The 20793-nt window shown below is 34.9% G+C and overlaps 1 protein-coding gene across 20 annotated transcripts in view; it reads right to left on the bottom strand.

The window, feature by feature from the left end:
- KLRD1 (killer cell lectin like receptor D1) overlaps positions 1-17663 on the bottom strand; it is a 62424-nt gene extending 44761 nt beyond the window's left edge. For 10 of the 20 annotated variants that reach the window (XM_070494082.1, XM_070494086.1, XM_070494080.1 and 7 more), the window contains exons 1-5: positions 4634-6020; positions 3248-3340; positions 3043-3105; positions 1345-1496; positions 5-111 (exon numbers count right to left, since the gene is read on the bottom strand). In XM_070494082.1, coding sequence (XP_070350183.1) covers positions 5-111; positions 1345-1496; positions 3043-3105; positions 3248-3340; positions 4634-4640 — 422 coding nt within the window. In that variant the 5' untranslated portion in view covers positions 4641-6020. Of the gene's footprint in view, positions 1-4; positions 112-1344; positions 1497-3042; positions 3106-3247; positions 3341-4633; positions 6021-6978; positions 7160-7186; positions 8344-17550 lie in introns of those variants that run through there. The other 10 variants (XM_070494096.1, XM_070494091.1, XM_070494094.1 and 7 more) reach the window with 10 other exon arrangements.
- Between the last annotated feature and the right edge of the window lie 3130 nt (positions 17664-20793).

Raw genomic sequence — 20793 nt, 5'->3', positions numbered from 1 at the left:
TTACAGATTTGGGGAGACAGCAGAGCCATTCTCCCATAACCAGGTGTGATGTTCTTCACTGTACGAGAGTCCAATCCAGTAAAAATTTTTACTGTACTTCATAAAGTGCTGCTTAGAAACAGAAACAAATATATTAACCTAATTTGATTCTACTCTGGGAATGACGTACTTTGAAGAAAGTCAGTGTCCAGTATTAGATTAAGCCTTTTTTTTGAAAGATTAGCCCTGAGCTAACATCTGCCGCCAATCCTCCTCTTTTTGCTGAGGAAGACCAGCCCTGAGCTAACATCCATGCCCATCTTCCTCTACTTTATATGTGGGACGCCTGCCACAGCATGGCTTGACAAGCAGTGCATAAGTTCACATCTGGGATCCAAACCAGCAAACCCCAGGCCGCTGGAGCGGAACATGTGAACTTAACCACTGTTCCAATGGACTGGCCCAGATTAAGCTTTTTTTTTTCTACTTTTTCTCCCCAAATCCCTCCAGTACATGGTTATATATATATATATATTTTTAGTTGTGAGTCCTTCTAGTTGTGGCAAGAGATTAAGCTTTTTAATTATACAAATGGAAATCATTTTTAACTTCTAATTTAGTAGGTATAGTCACCATCCTCACATTTCTCATTTATCAGGCCCATTCATCAATGGAGAAAAAAATATTACAAACTCTCACTTCTTGAGGGAATGAAAAAATATTATAAAGGGAGCTAGAGTTTTCATGAAACCGTTTTCATAGGGGATCAGGAATCAGATTTGAACCAAAATGGTATCTTGAGGGATAAATCTCACAGATAGAGCCTACTCAGACTATCTTCAGCACAGGTTCTGCATGCAGTAGGAGAAATTTTTCACTTCTTAAGATTTGGGTAATTTTTATGATCACACTCTTCATATTCATTCATTCCACATTATATTCAAGAATGATAAAGAAGTCTATATAATTGCCAAAGAAATTATAAATTCAATTAAAGAACTAAAAATTACAAAGGTGTTTGGTTGGTTCTTTGAATAAAAATAATGACCTATTATTTCTCCTTTGAATTCTTCTGAAAAGTTTCTTGTACTTTATCTGGCATCTATCTTGATTTTTATTCCAATAGTAATGTAAATCTTTGAGAAATTTTATGTAGGTTTTATAATGATTTTTTCAAGTATAGGAAATTAGTAAGTTATCAGCTCAAATATAACTATCCATTTACTATCTGATTAAAGACTTGAATCAAAGTATTCCACTAACATAACAATATAATATAATATAACATAACATAATACAATATAATATAAACAATATATTTTCCCATGGCAAAGAAAATGTAGGAAACTAGAATTAAATACATGCCAGCTCATCTTCATTTTGTATCTGAAGTAGACTGGAATTTTTAGAAATACAGAAATCCTTACTGTCTGCCCAAGTTTTTAATTCATTAGAAATGAAGTAACAGTTGCATTGATACCCAATCCACCTTTCTTGGCAAGAACAGCAGTCAGAGCCTAAGAGATAAAATAAAAAGTGATTGACAACACTGGAGATTCTGGTTTTTCAGTGCTATTTACTCGTTCAAAAATCATTTGTTATTCGTTCATTTTTTCTACAAATATTCTTTGAGATTCTACTACATAGACCACAGTTCAGGGGATATTAACGTGAATGAGTCAGATATGACCATTTTTCTTCATGGAAATTATATTCTAGAAATAAAGTCAGAATCAAATAATTTCTAATCATTTATTGATTCTATTTAGTAATAGTTTGGGTAATTGTACACAAGATATTCAGTATGTTAAAACATCATGTAGCACAGTATAGCTAGGGGGTGGTTAGGAGGAACTTTTTTGAGGAAATGACCCAAAGTTGAGCTCTGCTGTGTAAACAGGAGTAAACTAAATGAAAGAGATACTTAAAGGAAGAAAACATTTTAGAATATTTTCTGAGTCAGAAATGAATGATACATTGGGAGAATTACGATATATGTTTTGGATATTTTATTTTTGAAGTGAAGATAAAACAATTATCTTAGAGTCCAATCATACAGTTTACCAGTGATAGTGTCTTGAACATTTATTATCCTCAGTGATAAAATTCATGACAATTTTTAGGCATTCAGATCTTTACAAAATGAATGGTGCTGAAGTTGTAGAGTGAATGGTGGTTACCAGTGGCTGGAGGCAGAGGAAATGGGGAGATGTTAGTCAGAGGATACAAACTTCCAGTTAGAAGATGAATAAGTTCTGAGGATCTAATGTACAGCATTGTGTTTATAGTTAACAATACTGTACTGTATACTTATAAGTTTCTAAAAGAGTAGATCTTAATTGCTTTTACCGCAAAAAGAAATTGCAATTAGGTGATGTGATGTGTTAGCTAATGCTATGGTGATAATGATATCATATTATGGTGATAAACATATATAAACATATAATATATGTGTATCAAATCAACATGTTGTACACCTTAAACTTACACAATGTTCTGTGTCAGTTATATTTCAATAAAGCTAGAAAAAATGCTAAGGGGAAAAAGATATAAATGAAGTGCTATATGATCACAGAAGATGGTGAAACAACTTGGACAGCATTTGTAAAAACATACTTTAAAAAAATTGGACTTTGAGCTGGCTTTCACTGGATAAACAGGGTTTAGATTTACTGAAATCTGTGCGCTATATTCTGAGTCATGGAAGGAGCAGAAGCAAAGATAAAGAGAGAAAAGTAAGAGTTATGAGCAAACCCAGGCAGGTAATTAGGATCATCTGTAACATTTACTGTAATTTATTTTTGATTTATTACTTAAACATGAGCACTCATATAGGAAAAAATGTCATTTCAGTCTAATACTTTATTACTCAAATATATAAATCATGCATTTAATGTAATTTAATAATTTTTATATTAGAGAAAAATCAAATGAGACTATCTTACAATTGGTAGGTAAACTTGTGTTACTAAGTATAATACTCCATCATATTTCTGTGTGAGAAAAACAAGAAACTATTTCATCTTCTACCAAGACTAAGGTTTTCAAAAGTATGGAACTTACCTTGCTGGTGTTCTGTGTTGAGTCTGGGAGAGATTGTTGGCTCAATACTTGGTTTAGTAAATACTATAAGAAATGATTAGCAATTTACTTAATTAGATACAGGTTTATGAAATAAAATATTATACACTAGTAAAATGAAAACTTTATTATTAAGTGGTTTCATCACAGTTTTGATCTTTATATAGACTTGTCTAGAAAAACTCACAATTTTTCAACAAAATTCCCAAAGTAGCCAGCAACGAAATGCACATTATTCCTAAGATCCAAGAAATCAATCTCCATGGAGTGGTCTGAAAAGCTGTGGAGAAAGAGAGCAAGAGTATTGATTTAAAGAACAAACACAGGAGCTAAAGTTCTTAAAAGCAGAAACTGGTGAGAGAACCCAAAAAGTTCATTGGTTTGATAACCCAATCCTCTTGCCAATAAAACACTGGAAAATGAAGACATTCCATTCTGAACCCAATACCAAAATTTTCATGTGATGCATTTTATTCTTCATAATAATAATAATAATGAGATTATCCATACCTTTATTTCTTTACCCACTCTGTCTCAGTAAAGTGGATTTACCATTTATTTTTTAATCTGGCAAAGAAACTTAGACATCTGGAGTAAGAAGAAATCAACAGGCACCAAGTACTGTTTTATGGGCTTACATAACAGACATTTACTTTTATTTTCTCAGCAAAAATCATAAGATAGATAATATGATTCCCACTAAGCAGATGAGAAAACTTAGGATTCATTAGTAAAGTTATTTTTTCAAGGTATCAAAGCTAATAAGTATCCAAGTCAGAAATCAAATGAAGTTTGTCTAGGCCCAGAGCCTTTCATTTAACATATTCTATCATTGTCACAATAACACTACTTGGCTGCGTGCCCTTTGCTAATCTCAGTGCATTCGTTGCTCTGGGAAATGTCAGGCTGCTCATAGCTTCCTAGAGGCTTTATAGAGAAGACAAGACATTGGAGCACTCGGGACCTGGTACGATGAGAGGCACCCTAACCAACGGGTAAGACCTTGAGGAGCTGGTTCATTTCACAGTACACTGAATTACGATACTTGAGCAACGATTTTTCACAAGAACATTACATTTTCTCATACCCCAAATTACTTGCTTATAGGCATTTCCCCTAAAACAATTTAACATTGGGAGATTCTGCATTAATATTAGAATACTCCCCAAAATTATTGTCAGTAACAATAGTACAGTGTGTCAAACTGTTAATCTGTGTGGCTTTTAGATGTCACAAGAAAAATTTTTTAAAAATACTTTTAAGAATTGCGTCATTATTATTTGGCCTTCTGCTAGAATTGTGTTACTCATAATTTAACCTGATAAATTTGGTTCTCATTCAGAATTTAGAGGTATTCCTGTCAGAAGCCACCTTTAAAGCTGCTGTAAAAGCTTGGAAAAATCATTTCTAATTTACAAAATGAGGTTGCAGAGAAGTAGAAAGTACTGATAAATGGGAAGCCTAAAAACGTCCCCTTTTTTCTTAAAGCAGTGACCAGAAATTAGCCATATCTATAGAATACTTTTTCTGGTTATTTTAATTTTTAAAATTTTATGACTGGGACCTTACATACCTGCCATGAAAAATGATGTCCCAGTATCGATGCAGGTAAGACACGATGTGTGATTTGTTCAAGAACGGTGATGGTTCATGGAGTTGAGCTGGAGGCTAAGGAATCTGAAAGTTGTCTATGAAGAAATTTAAAAGAAAAAGAAAAATTGTATATTTAAGTGGTATTCTTGAATCATCTATCGGTGAGACACAGATGTAGAGTGTAAACAAGAAGCAGTAAAATCACTAGCTTCTAAAATGTTCCAGGAGCCACAATACAGGAAATTCTCACTGTGCTTACGTAATGAGAACCCTTTGATTACCATAAAAGAAGGTGAGAGGGTGTTTTTTTTTAATGTTTGAACCTTAAAATTATCTTTAAAATTTGGAAAACAGGGAAAAAGATGGGCAAACTAAAGGTAAATTTACTTGGTATAATAAAATTCCACACAAAATTTCCTCTTTTAATAATGAAAAACGTTTATAATTTACCTTGTGTTAAACACAGATTAAAGCACTTGGGGTATATTAGCTATTTCTGAAAATTTCTGAATTTAGCTTTTTCTCTGAAAATGGCTTAGTATTGAAGATACATAGATATACTTATTTTGCCAATAAGAAGAGTAAGGTAGAGCTAAGCACTTGACCAAGGTCACTAAATTTGAAACCTAGGCAATATTTCTCCAGAGCACCCAGGCAATATATTTCAAATCAAGCCTATCTCTCTGTGTCTATATGTTTTGTTGATTTCATTTATTTTCTTTGGCACAGAATGGTTAGTATTTCCTTCTCTCATTCTGTGCTTCTGATCCCTGCCTCATTAACCCAGCTGTGGAAGGCAAGGATCAAACAGGTAGAACCAGAGTGACTTCTCATTACAGTTCCATGTATCCATACAGACACACACACACACACACACACACACACACACACACACGCACGCACAGGCACATCTGTGCTCTACAACTGCCTCAGCTGGGCTAAGCCCTCACTTTAGTGCCTCATTCACATTAGCTTTAAAAGCTTCTTTCAACACTTGACTCTTTAATATTCTGTTCCCTTCAAGTCCTTTGAACATGACTGTTGCTGCTCTATTATCCTTATTTTTGCGAATATATTATTACAATTTTTACCGTAATATACTGATAGTTCAACTTACTGATAGTTCAGTTTACACATTTTTGTCCTCAGAAGAGTAACCTTATTAGAGGGAATTTCAAATGTGGGACTGATAGGCAGAATGAGAATCTTGAGAGTACAGACTTGATCTACAATTAAGTATCTGGAAATACAATCTACCACTCATCCCCATACATAAGCAGACTCCCAAATAAGGTTTCTGTTGTTTATCGTATTTATTTCTAAGCGTAATACTACCTAGATGAATTTTTTGTGAAAGACTGGCTTTTCAACCAAAAAAAAAGAAGAAAAAGAAAAGCAAAAATTGTGATTTGATTTCTTAGTTTCCATGAAGTTAAAAGTTTTACATCTTTTTATTTTGCATTGTGTGCACATATTTGCTTTCCTTGAACCACCAATATTGCTAAAATTTAAACTCTTACCGGAAAATGCAAACATGAAAATTCCTTCATCCAGATTTTATGCAAATCCAAGTTGAGAGAGGTGATTTAAATGATCTTTTGCCTACTTGAAGTTTATTCTTTTTCATTTTTAGTGTTGGACAAAGTTGAACTAGCAAAAACTGCCTAATTTTGCTCATTTTTGCCACATGTAAAACTGCCTTAACTAAATAGGAGTTTAGGATTTTGCTTTCAGCTTCAGCTTTGAGATAAATACAAATCTGTGACAATATACAGCAGGAATTATTACTACACTTCCAGCACTAATGGATCTCCTTCATTTGGCAGTTCTAAGTTTTCAGAACCATGCTTGGTGAGATTTACATCCATTGTTGTCTGTTTGTTTTTCATCTTAGTTCACTGACTCACAAGCAAAAACCCATCAAAGATGTGTTCAATCCAAGTACTATAGGCTCAAGTCACAAAGATAATACACACACACACACACACACACACAAGATATGTATATGTATATATGTATGTGTGTGTGTGTGTATATATGTATATAACGACTGTCTTTAATTCTTGCTGGAGTAAATTAAATCGACCCTGGCTGGTAATTTGATTCCTTTTTGTACAAAGCAGTTGAATTGTTTTAATGCCAGGGTCTCTAACACTTATCTTCACTTGAATCGGAAGTTATCATTTCCTCACCCATACCCCTCAAAATATAACTCTGACCAACCAGGATCTTCAACTCTGTATCTGCAGACTTTTTCCTCCTAGAAGCACTGAAAAACTTGCTGTTCTTACAGGTGGCAGTCCAGAAGTGCTGAGGAATTCTTACCTGCATGGGCTTCAACCAACAAATCTCAAGATTTAGTGTAGTCCGGCAACCTCAGCCCTAAGGTGAAACAATTCTGAACGCTGCATTGCCCCATTCCCCAAAATCACTCACTGTGTTAAGCTGCAGTCTCCTCCTCCTGGCTAGATTAAGAAGATGACCTTTATTGCGTTCTGGCTTCCCTTTCCTGTATTAACATTCTCTTACCTACCTTCAGTCCATGCACATCCCAAATAAACTCTGCGCTCAAAACCTTTTTCAGAGTCTGCTGCAGAGAAAACCCAGACTGAAATTCCACTGAAATCTTCAGCTGCACTTATATAGGCTTGTTTTTGAAAAGTTAATTATCCTTCTAGAAGATTGCACCTCTTTTTGCAGGATCTCCTCTCCCCTAGTGTCCACTGCAGGCAACCACATTTTCTTCTCCTGTGTAATTTATTACTGCCCTTGTTCAAAACAAGTGATGACTCCAATAACTGAAAAATGATTCTAACCTAAACAAAGAGCCTGAGAAAAGAAACCAGTGTCCACTTAAGATATAAACAGGAAGGTCTTCTCCCTGCCTGGCAATTTATAGCTAAAATATTGCAGGATATAATAATAGCACACATTCCAATAGCCCCAAATGAGAAACCTATTTTGATCTCGCTGCTTGGAAAATGTGTACATTCTCTGAATGGAAAGAAAATTGCTAGCAACAGACTGAAAATTATTCTCCTTTTAAGGGGGATGGAGGACTCCCTGAGAAAGAAAAAAAGAAGGATTCTGACCTGGTAAACTTTTCTTGTAAACATCCTAACAGCAAACCTACTAGCAAACGCTCGTGGGTTTTGCTTGTCAAAATCTTTATTTATGAAATGATTTCAACAAGGTGTATTAGATTGTTTAAAATTGTTTATAGTCAAAACAAAAAGAAAAGATAGAACTAGAATCTAAGGGTTTGTGAAGTATGGATTCTTGGAAGATGTCACATAAACTATATAATCATCTGAACATAAAATGAAGGTGTGTAATGAGCAAAGCATCTCCTTGTGTGTACATGATGCAGCCACATTTAGAGACCTCATGTGTTAATCTGTTAGTTTAGACCAGACTGTGTCCTAAGGTGGAAAGACATGGGGAGCTGTATTGACAGGACTGGACTTCTCACTCCTTCGTCTATGAGACAGACCATTATTGTATCCTTGTATTGTATCATTGAAATTACTAGTAAAGCTAGATACTGGGTAGAATCTCTGATAATGCTTATGAATCTGATTTAACAACCCAATCATTTGTGTCTGTTTCTTGAGAAATTGGCAAATTTTGTCCATATAGATGAGGATAAAAATCTGTACTATTTTATGCATATAATGAAACATCCCCTGCTACTCATCTTCACTTGGAGCAGAGTTATTGTTGCCTCTGTCATATCCCCAGGAATGTGGTTGTACCTACGTAGATTTCTGCACCTCTGTGCCTGGAGCCTTCTTTTCCCCCTAGATCTGCTGACAGCTTTGCTGCCCTCACACCAATGATCTCAGGATTTGATTTATAAATATCCCAGCTCCTTTTGCTTCTCTAATATGCCAGGAATATTTTGGGATATATGTTTGAAAAAGGAAATGTGTGGAAAAGGTGTTCCCCACTCTCTCGATAGGAGGGAAAGAATAAACTAACGTTATAATGGTGGGAGAGGGTAGGAAGAGAAAGAGAAGTCAGAGTATCAGCACTGAGTGCTACTGAAAGGAAGGAACCATGCTGTAAGAAGAGAGGCTACAGTGGGCGACTCCTCTGCCACCTTACATCAGCACTTCCCTACATCAATATCTTGAACCATTATGGAAATTGAGTAAATGTCTGAAGACAGCTAACCATTGCATGGTGAAATTGTGTAATCAAATCATGCATACCTCAATCGTATTATTAGTTCTTGAAATATACAATTAGATGCAAAATAAGAATATCAATCCAAGTTTATTAAGATATATGTGTGACAGTATCACAAAAGTGAGTTTTACCATATATGACACATGATATTTAGGGAAAGTGTTTTCTGGATTGATAAGGAAATAAAGGACAAATGAGAGACTCTTTTATTGAGAAACATAAGCAAAAACATCCAAAAGAAAAAGTAGAAAGTGCTGAATTATAGAGATCAGGGCTGAGATAATTTTTCTTTTGGGAAAATCTGGAAGCAATCACTGTGTGAACCATGGTTTCAAAGCAAGAGGCTCAAATTAAGTTTAATAAAATACATTAAAATCAGGACATTAAAAAATATTTTTTGATATTCATATTTCAAGTAGAGCCATAAATTTAGTCAACAATACAAATGGTTTAAAAATTTATTTATATAATACTTATTACAATGAGATAAATACGTTTTGTTACATTTCACTGTTTTCTAGAGGTAGAGAAATGAGAAATGATTTGTTGAAATGTAAGAGGTTCCATTTTCAGTCAGATGAGATTTGACTTTTTCCTAAGAAAACAGTTAAATAAGCTGTTTTTCACAAATGATTTGATTCCATAACATTGCCCTTTCCCTGCACTCTACAGGATGATAATATAGAGATGGTGTGTGTGGGTGTGTGTATGTGTGTATATGCACGTACCTGTGGACAAATAAGCACAAGTCTAAAATTCGTATAGGCACAGGAACACTTTCATCCTTTGAGTCTACCAGGGTAATCTGGGCGGTGATGAATTATTATCCTGTTTCCTTTGTTTTCTTGTCTCAAATTTCACACCCTGAGACTTTGCCTTTAGTTCAATTCTATGAAATGTGAATTGCTTTGGCCAGACCTTAGGTTAAAGTCAAAAAAAGCAGGAGAGCATCAGAATTACCAGACTCTTAACATATTACGGGAGAAAGCTGGGGCCATCCGGTGGCATAGTGGTTAAGTTCACATGCTCCTATTCGGAGGCCGGGGTTCACTGGTTCAGATCCCAGGCGCAGACCTACAGACTGCTTATTAAACCATGCTGTGACAGGCATCCCACATATAAAATGGAGGAATATGGGCACAGATGTTAGCTCAGGGCTAATCTTCCTCAAAAAAAGAAAAAAAATTATGGGAGAAAGCAGAGCCATTCTTCCAGAACCAGGTACTGAGTGAGTGCCTGACCCAATAAAAGATGATAGGGAGTTTATAAAGCCCTGGCTGGAGACAGAGTGAAACATTTAAAATGAATCCCAATCGCTGCAGCCCCAGTGACACAGATTCGTGTATTCACTTTCACCTCCGCAACTCTGGGCACCTTGTATTTTGAGTAAGATAAGTGCATGCTTCAATATCATAAGAAAATAATCACATAACTCACTTTTCTCCCTCTCTCTCCTGGTTTCCTTTTTTTTTTGCCCATTCACTTATGAAGTATAAATCACCACAAAACTGCGCTCATCTTAGGAGAGGTCAGAATATAAATGTTTCAACAACACTTCTTCCTAAATAATTAGAGATCCTATCTGAAGACATCTGAATTCAATGAAACTGTGGATAAAACACTGGTACATCCTATAGTTTATATAGTGAGTCAGTACAGGTTTGAACGCAGCTACTGCAAGACCTTTCTTAAGAGGATGGACTAATTTTTATATTCATACCTCTAATACGGTTCTATATGTTATTTTGAAGATGTGAAAAAAGCTATATCATTTTAAAACAAATGATAAAACTGAATTAAAATTACTATGATTCAAAATTTATTTAGTTGTTAAATAGAACAATGGATAAGAATGAAATTTTACTCATGTTGATGCCAGGTATTAGAATTATAATTGCCCATTTTATCTCTAATAACCTAAAACACAAAATTTGAACTTAAGTTTATTTAAATGATCCATTACATAGTAAGAACATTGAATACATATACTTTATTCATGATTAATACCATTTTAGTTTCATGGAAATACAGGTGTCTATATTGTAATGTTTAATAATGATCTATTTTTACTTGTAAATTTTCCTAAGAGTTTTATAACCTTTACCTAAAAACCTGAACTTTATGCTATTTATGCAATTTGTTAAGGCACTTTGTCATTTTTATAATGAGTATTTTAGAGTACAAGTAATAATTAGATAATTTTTCAAAAGTTCATTCCATTTCTAACAATAAAATTAAAAGTATTCAGCTTAATTTTGAAGTATTTAACACTATCTCCCAAAGGAAACTGTGTGATATTTGGTTTGAGAAAATATTGATTCATCTCTGCTCTCTAACTGAAATATGCTGGAATTCTGATAATCTCAGAGATCCCAGCTCTCTGTCAAAGTTTTTGCTTCATTAGAAAGGAGCTAGAACTTGAATCTGGAACAGAGCACAGAAGTGGGAGAGAAACTTCAGAAAGAAATGAAGAAAAGACTCTCATTAAAATTGAAATTTAAACATGATCTTGTAGGATAAACAGGACTTGTAAGTGCAGAACTCTGCTTACCATAAAGTGAGAAATAGATAACAGACCTGCCTCAAATCAAAACCTAGATAAAACAAAAAATTCCACAAACATATTCTCTTCCCACTGTTTTTAATATAATTTATGTATTAAAAAGTTATAAAAGCATGAAGTTTAATAATTATCAGAGGCAGCACCCATGTAACTACCACCCCATCCAGAAATGGAATATTTCCAGTACCCCCAAGATCTTTTCTTATTTAAACTTCCTGTTAGTACCCACTTTCTTCTTCTAGATATTCCATCATCTTCATCTCTAATACCATCTTGATCTCTAATGTGAACTATAGCATAGTTTTGCCTGCCTTTGAAATTTTATCTGACTAGAACAATACAATATAAACTCTTCTGTGTTTAGCTTGTTTACCTCAATTTCTTGTGAGAATCATCCAAGAACTCCTGTCCATCTTGTTGAAGCACACTATGTTAGATGCAAGTTACTGTGGCTAGTGGATAAGACACATTGATGGATTTAAATCAGTTGGGACCCAATTTGGATACTGGAGCAGGGTCAACTTTATTCAAAACAAAATGGATACTAATGATTATCTAGAGGAAATCTTGAAATCCTGAATTTCTAGGAGGATGAGCCTTGGGAAAATTGTTGATCCCTTTCAATGATTTTTTATGTTTGTTTTTGGATTTTGGGGTTTTTCTATTAAGATTCGTCTTCATGAATGAGTCTACCACTGATCTACATGTGCAAGTTCACTTTGAAGCACAATGAAAAGATGAGTGAATTGCTTCTTGTGTACCAATTATAATCAATTAGAATACATATTTGGGCGTGTTTTGTTGAGAAATATTTAAGTCCAGATTCAGCACGAAAGAATGTTATAATAGATGAGCAATGACTTCCATGAGCTTTGATTTGAAAACATTTCACACATCCACAATCTCTGAATTTACCATTTCTCATATGGAATGAAGCTTTTGTTAATATAACAGACTTTTACTTTAGTGAGAGAACAGACAGTGCAGGTGAGACATAAGAAGAAAATGGAAATGAGAATGGCTAGTGCTAATACCAAGAGAATAAATATACTGTCTTCTGTTAATCTTTTTTTTTCACTTTTTATTTTGAAATGAATATAGATTGACAGAAAGCCACAAAAATAATCCAGTACAGGGAGCTCCCTTGTACCCTTCATACAATTTTCCCTAATGGTAATATCTTACATAACTAGAGTACAGTATCAAAACCAAGACCTTGACATTAGTACAATCTATAGACTTTATTCAGGTTTCATCAGTTTTATATGCATGCATTTGCTTGAGTGTGTTTGTGGGAGTGTATTTATGTATCCAGTTTTATGCAATTTTGTCACATGTATAAATTCATGTAACCCATCATATAATCTGTGTTTTTATATTCTAGAAAGTAATTACTACCAATTATTTTGTTACTCTGAAATATGATTGTTAAGAAAAGGCGAGATGAATGATTGAAACTTTTCCTCTATTTACTAATTTTCATTTTAATGAGTTGGTTCATTAGGGGACAATTTTAACATTTATTGAGCACACATTACATGCCTATGCTAAGGCTTAGTGTGAATGTCTCAGTAAGTGTATCAGTACACATTAAGTGTATCAGTACATTTAATCCTAGTGAAGTATTTTGGCATTCGGCAATTTTATTGATATAGAAATTTATTAATACACCAGAAATTGTCACATCCAATACTTTCCTTAATGTGAAGATTACACAAACATACCTAGCAATAAGATATCATTTAAATTTCTCCTGTGTTTGAATATTCTTGTCCTAGAGTTAAAGATCCTGACATTATTTTAAATTGAGTAGCCAGTTTCTTACTGGTCATTCAGTTCCATGGATAACTTTCCTAAGAATTGACTAGGATTGTTCTTTAGGGGTCTTGCTCTGGCCTTCTCTAAGCAGTAGAGATGATCATCTTGTAGTTCTAATCAAGTGAGGAAATAATAGCCACTAGTAGAGATGCTGATTTTCAATTCTTATTCAACACATTGTTTTAATTTGATCTCTGATATATTACCCAATATCTTTGCAATTATATTATGGGTTTGGGATATTGCATTGTTTTTACAAGTATGGTATCACTTTATAATTGCAATTTTAACAGATAGTTACAAATTCACTCATGGATGTTGACCAGAGACGTTACTCAAGAAAGTTTTCCGTTTTTGCATGAAGTTAAAAGTACTGAGAGAACTGCTTCCCATCAAAAGAAATATAGATAAGCAATAAAACCAAAGCGGCAACCAATTCTGCATCTGGTTCAGGAAGGGCTTTATCAGACAAATGAAAGAAACAAAACAATGTGAAAGTTTTGGATATGTTTAGATCTTTCTCAGCACTTGACACTGCCTAATAGCTGTTTTATAAAGTGAGATTTCCACACAGAAAAAGAAGTGTTCATATAATGCTGTCCTAACTGGTAACATATATTTTGTATAAAACACTGGCATTCTTTGATTGTTTACAGTAAGAATAGGTTTATAAACCCAGAGTGGAAAAAACATACAATTTCTTTCAAAATTTCTTAATTTGAGCCTGTAATGCACATCTCTTCTAATTAATAAGTCCCATCATATGGGACTTAAGCAAGATGTGAGGACCTCATGCAAGAGCTGCAAAGAGCTTGTTGGCTGCAGCTGTGGCTTGTCAAACCCCACAGAGCTGGAAACAGTTTCTCTGTGGTGAGCTGTTAGGTGGGCCTTGGGTTCTCACTCTGAAATAACACACTGAGGGTGACAAATTTGTCATTTCCTGAGGTCTAAAGCATGTACTTTTACTAAGTATCATTGAAATGACACTGAGCCTCTTTTTTGACCTTTAGGCAAAAATATCTACATTGTAAAGCACTATGATCAGTATCTGTTGATGAAACTTGAGCATAAAGAAAAGACAAGGAAAGTAAAAGGATTCCCAAGGTTGGTAAGATTCATCAGTGCCCAAACAGGCCTTATTTAGATCTATAAAAATCTGTCAGACTACAGAATTAACCTTTTAACTTTTGTACTAAACTTTCATCCAGTGAAAGTCAATCAATTTTCACATTTCTAAGCTCCAGTAGCCTGAAAAAAAACTGGGCAAAAAGGAGTCATATAAATGATTATTGTTAAAATTTTATCATTTGTCCCCTTATTCTTTAGTAGAGAAGTAGTCTATAATTTATTATATTTAATAATTGTCTATAAAACAGACAATTTTGAGGCTCACTATATGCCAGGATTTGTGTTAGATATTGTGCATAATTTTCCGTATTTAATCTCCACATCTGTAAATATATGCATGCTGTTAAAAAGAAACAACAGCCTCAGAATGGAATCACTTGTGCTAAGTGATGAGGATTTTAGGCTGGTTAATTTTAGAACTTCAGATGAGAAGCAGGCTCCGAGGAGTGGAATTTGCTTGCCCTTTGATCAGAGACAGTTGCCTTTGTGAAGGAAATCTCCATGCCTCCCTCTCTGCCCCAGGAGGAAGGGGGGATGGCCTTATCTCTGGAAACTCTTACTGGGGAAGGCAAGGACTTAAGTTGTTTACTGTCTGGCAACCTCGTGTAACTGACCCCCCGCCCCCAAATCCTCTTTTGTCTTTAGCTGAGGATAATATTTAAGCGGTGACTTCTGCCATTTACTCAATCCGGTTTGATCCTTATCTAAAAGTTGTGGGACCGCCCAATGGCTGGACCCTACCAGCACTGGTACCATTTTAACTTTTTTTTGTCTTGTAAAGCGATAACTCACATACCTATGCCTTAAATTCAGCCTTACTCTCCACCCAGGTTGAAGCAGAAGCGGCAGCAGCAGCATCTCTGACTGCCCGTGGGTCCTGTCCCCATGCTATTCTATACTATTCTCTAAATAAAAGAGCGCTACTGCCAGATCTTAAGAGTCTAAGAAATCTTTCTTTCAACTCCTCGGCTCACTGACCCCGCATCACTAAGCAAACCAAAACTTAACTAACTTAACCTAACTGCAGTTACAACCTTCCCCAGGAATGTAGTATTAACTGATCAGTGTGGAATTTTTCTAGTCAGCACAGATGAGGTAATCCCTTCCATCCTATAAAGAAAGATGACGTATCTGCCCCACAGACACCGCTTCCCTCTCCCTCATAGGTAGGTTACCCAAGCCTGAAATAATCTTTTTTGTTTATTACTTCCTTGTCTTGCCTTTAAAAATCTTTTCTTTTCTGTAGCCCTTTGGACTTCCTCCCAACTTGTTAGATGGGATGCTGCTCTATTCGTGAATCATCCAATAAAACCAATTAGACCTTTAATATTTACTCGATTGAATTTTTGTTATTGAAAGAATTTGGTAGCCTGTCTTTGGTGGTTTCTGTTTTTTGTTTTTTGTTTTTAGTAACACTCTCTGAAAGTGTTTTATTTTCCCCCCTAGGAAGATTGGCCATGAGCTAACATCTGTTGCCAATCTTCCTCTTTTTTTTTTCTCTCCTCAAAGCCCCAGTACATAGTTGTATATCCTAGTTGTAAGTCCTTCTAATTCTTCTTTGTGGGATGCCACCACAGCATGGCTTGATGAGCAGTGTGTAGGTCTGCATCCAGAATCCAAATTGTCAAACCCTCGGCCACCAAAGCAGAACACATAAACTCAACCACTATACCACCAGGCCAGCCTCTGGCCTTGGTTTTACCCCCAGATCCCCCGATTCCACGTTGGGAATTACTGGTGGCAGCTGCAGTTGACCATTTGGTTGGTATCAGTGCACAGCCCCCACTTTTGGGGGTCTCCTTGTTCATCCCTTTCTCCAATCCCCATATTCCACTTTGGGAACTACTAGTAGTTCAGCCTACAATTCCTCATTTGACTGGACACCCTCATCCCTCATTTATGTTCCCAGAGTCTACACTGGGAATTTCTGGCTGTTGCAGTTCCCCATTTCTTTGGAATCCTTCCCCAGATTTCACCTTAGGAGCCATTGGTGGCAGTAGTGGTTCCCAATTTATTTGGAATCAGTCCACAGTCCTCCTTTGTTGAGGTCTGCTGGTTCAATCCTTTCTCCAGGCCCAAGTTCCACATTGGGAATTGTTGGTGGTTACTAGCAAGAGTTGGACAGGGTCCATGTTAAAAACCACACTGTGTCCAGAATCGGACTAGGTCCAATTTGAGTTGGACTGAGTCTAGCACAAGGCCTCTGATGAATAAAACTTTGTTTTAAAATCCGAAGAATTAAGTGTACCCCCTTCTAGCACACCTGTCTAAGAACTGTGGTACCAGAAGTTAAAAATAACTATAAACATGGCAAAAACTTACAAAGGATAACTGAAAAGTTTTGTGTACTGAGATCTTGGTTTGGTAACTGTCATGTTGGGAGCTCAAAAGTATGGTTGGAGAGAAATGTGGTTTACACCACATTTGCAGCTATATATGGCTGGATAGAAATGTAGGTTGAACTCCATTTGCAGCTAAGAGTCCTATCAAACTGCTGCCAGCCCTCAGGGAAATTACAATGGCCATTAGAAGGAACATTCTAATTAGATAAGATCATTTAAGAAGTGCACTTAAAAGTAAGAGTTCTCAAATTAAACAAACAGAATGGGATACTTATTTTAATTGGTATGCAAAGCTTCCAAAAGGCTTCAAAATTCCAGAATAGTCTCATTGAAAGATGTGTTGTAAAAGGCTAATAAAAAATTAAAAACACAAGAGGTACCTAAAACAAAATACAATAGGATTGACATGATTCCTACTGCTCCCCTCTCTCCCCCTTTGAGTATTCATTCTAGTTATCCTCCATCTAAATTGCTTTTATGTGACTCTAAACAAAAGTCCACCCAGTTAATGGCCTTAGAGACACTCCCATATCTACTTTGAGGGAGGGCCCCTGTATGGGACCCTCTCAGAGTTCCAAGACTCAGAGATTTTCTGGTAAACTGCTATGTTATTCCCTTAAACAGCTAAGGGGAAACTAAAATTAAAATTAATTGAAAAACCTTGCCAAATTCTGTCAAATATCAGAGCTACACTCTCCACTTTAAACCTCACTCAGAACCTGCAGATGAGAACCTGGAAGAAAAAAACAACTGGCAGAAGCCAGCTAAGAATGAGAATTCTTACCAGAGTCAGTGCTCCCAGATGTCCTTAGTGCCCAGTTAAGAGAGGAAAATAAAATTTCACATTGTTCCTACCTTTCTAAATCCAGATTCATTGGTTATTTATACTTTCTCTCCCAAGGATAGCTATTGTCTTGCTTGTCTCATTTTACCTCCTAAGAATTTGGCGTGGCCTTCTGCCTGCCAAGGACATGCAGGTTGCTGGTTCTTTCTTTTGGCTGTCTTTGGGAGTGACTTTAGATCTTGTGAAGATAATACCTTTTTTTACCCTCTTTGAAGTGTTCAATACTGCCAAAAACATTTACTCTTTGGCCTGGCTGAAAACTGGCAAGATATTTAAAATAAGTTTTTAAGTATCTCTATAGAAAAAATAGGCCAAATCGGAAGCTGGTATTGAGAGCCTGATGGAAACTGTTTTTTAGGCCTTCTCCCATAAACTAAATAAAACTATCTACCCAGATTTAAAGAAACAAATTAGCAATGATGTAGTAGGACAGGTAGATCAACCTAGGGTGTCATTTAGGTGACGAAGCAATTCTTTGATGAACTTAGAGCAACTGTCCTTATCTTATAAATCTTTGAAAGACTGGAAATATAGCTATAGAGAACTAAAGGAGAAAAAAAGGAAAAGAGGTTCTTTTTAAAAATGCAAACTGCTCCACAGTTTCCATAAGATTATTTGTCAAGGACAAATGCAGATCATTGTGTCTTCTCCACAAAAATTAGTAGAAAAAACTTTAGCCATCTGAATAGGTAACCTTAACATATTCCATCTACCAAAAAAACACTTACATACAATTTCTCTGACAACCAGTGACTTTTACATTATCATACTTGCATCATAGCTAAATTTTAAAAAGAAACTATAAGGTCTCTGTTCGCATCTGCCTATATGTTCATGTATGTCTATGTAGGTATCTTATAGACATGTGATATTTTCTGCCTCCAGATAGTATTGCCAAAATTAATTTGTAAAGGAGCTCTATTTAATTGGCTTAAAAATAAGCAAACACATTGGGGCTGGCCCCGTGGCCGAGTGGTTAAGTTCACACGCTCCGCTACAGGCGGCCCAGTGTTTCATTGCTTCGAATCCTGGGCGCGGACATGGCACTGCTCATCAAACCACACTGAGGCAGCGTCCCACATGCCACAACTAGAAGGACCCACAACGAAGAATATACAACTATGTACCGGGGGGCTTTGGGGAGAAAAAGGAAAAAAATAAAATGTTAAAAAGAAAAATAAGCAAACACATATATGAATTGAAGAAATATAACAAAACTAATCCAAATGCTTTTTAAGTTCACGTAATCCAGGATTCATCTTTACTAAATAAAAGCTAATTTAAGGGGTTTTTTTAAAAGATTTTAAGTTTAAGCTTTAATTACAACAGAAATTTCTTTAAATTTATCAACATTGAATATAATGCAAACATGCAACTTTTATTCTACATGGGTTTTTTAGTCAAATAAGTTTATGTTATCTCTGTTGTAAAATTTGTCAGCAAGAAAAGTTACCTGATATGGTGAAGTTTTTATAATTAATCTAAACCTAATTGCTAAAAATAAGTAAATTAAGTGGATGTAAATAAAATACAAATTTCTAGATGAACTTTTAAAATAATTTTACCCAAATTACTTTGGTAACCCCAAACCTTAAAGTTTTGCTAAGTTAAATTACATGATGGATAGTCATTGAATATCTAGGTCATTCTTATATAAGATAAAATATTGAAACATTAATTACTGAACATAGGTTTACCCAATTTGGCTTCCTTTTATAGAGAAGCTATAGATATTCTGGTCTATTAGTAAACGTGTTTGGTGACATGCTGAAAAAATTTCTATGAGGAGGGCACATGTTTTTAGAATTTATAAAAAGTGTTTAAAAGTTTGCCAATTTGCATAAAGATACTATAAAAGACAGTTCATAACTGCTTACTTTTTAGTTTTCACTAGAAATTAAAGTTTTCTAAGGCTTAAAAGATTCTAATATATATGATTAAAGCTACTAGAAATAACAAGGAAAACATTTCTATGTGCAAGGAAAGTAGGATGTGTGATTTTGGTAATAGAAGATTTATGAAAAAGGAATCTTTGGAAAGGAAAGGAATTTTATGTGTGGCCAGGACTAACTAAAATAGAAATAAATTAAGTAAATGAGTTTTAATATCAAAAGTAAGCTGGAGCAAAAGTTAAAATCTGGATTTCTCTCTCTTGAAAGAACAAAGTTTTCCTGGACTATTGGTCTGTTTTTGATGAGAGATTTTAAAAGGTTTTTCTTCATTTTTTAATAAATCCACCTAGAAAACAAAGAATTTTTGTCTTGTCAAATAATCACTTATGTTCCAGGTTGTTTTTATCAGGCCTTTGATTACTTAACAAAACAGTCTTCTCTACTAAAAAAAACCCCTGAGTTTTACTTACAACTATTAACTTTATTTGCCTGCAAAGTCTTTAATTGTTACCATGGTAAAATGGATTACTAAGTATTGTTTTACAGTGAACTATGATCCTATTTGACCAACTGTTTAAAAACCCTTTGATATCTTTGATATACTCCCAAAAATGAAATTCTAAGTGAAGTTCATTTTACCTCAAACTGACTTTGGGATTTTCCAGAGGGATCCCCAAAACACCTTAAAAGATTTGTTCTCTCTCTTTATCAAAAAGAGAGATGTTAAAATAATGAGGCTAATTTGATATGTTAAATTATTTGGAAGGCATTGTCAAATGAAAAGTAATACTAAGCCTTCTTTATATTGTGTTTGTATAAGTATATGCTATAAGTGTTCCAGAAATTATATGAAAGTCCTGAAATTCTTGTATGTCCTGGTATTATATTATCAGTCATAATTCTAATTATTATCTTGAAGTGTTATTTGTCACTGAAATAACCAAATTTCCTTCTCAATTGCATTATAGTGGACTTTCATCAGATCCTTAACCATAGCCATTTTTAAGTATTTTGGCATTTACAGCTATCTTTTTATTCAGATGCTTTAGCAAAAGTGTTTCATCTTCTAGGAGACTCATGGAGAGGGCTTTGACAAATATGAATTTCTGATAACTTTAAAATCATAAAACTGAACTGGGTAAGAATTTACAGAACCAATGGAAAAACTGGACTCAAGCAGAACAAGAATTAATAACGTGGGACTGAATAAACTGAGGAGGAGAATAGCAATTTTTATGACTCCTTGTTTGAAACATTGCTGGTTCTCTAATGTTTTGTTTTTCCAGTTTTAAGAAAACTTTTCCTCTTAAGCTACAACTTACAGCAATTTGATAAAATATACCTTTGTAAACAAAGATGAAA

The sequence above is a fragment of the Equus asinus genome, chromosome 22, assembly GCF_041296235.1.
Source record: "Equus asinus isolate D_3611 breed Donkey chromosome 22, EquAss-T2T_v2, whole genome shotgun sequence".
Taxonomy (NCBI): Eukaryota; Metazoa; Chordata; class Mammalia; order Perissodactyla; family Equidae; genus Equus; species Equus asinus.
The sequence above is the reverse complement of the archived record's forward strand: the minus strand, read 5'-3'. Positions and strand labels throughout refer to the sequence as shown.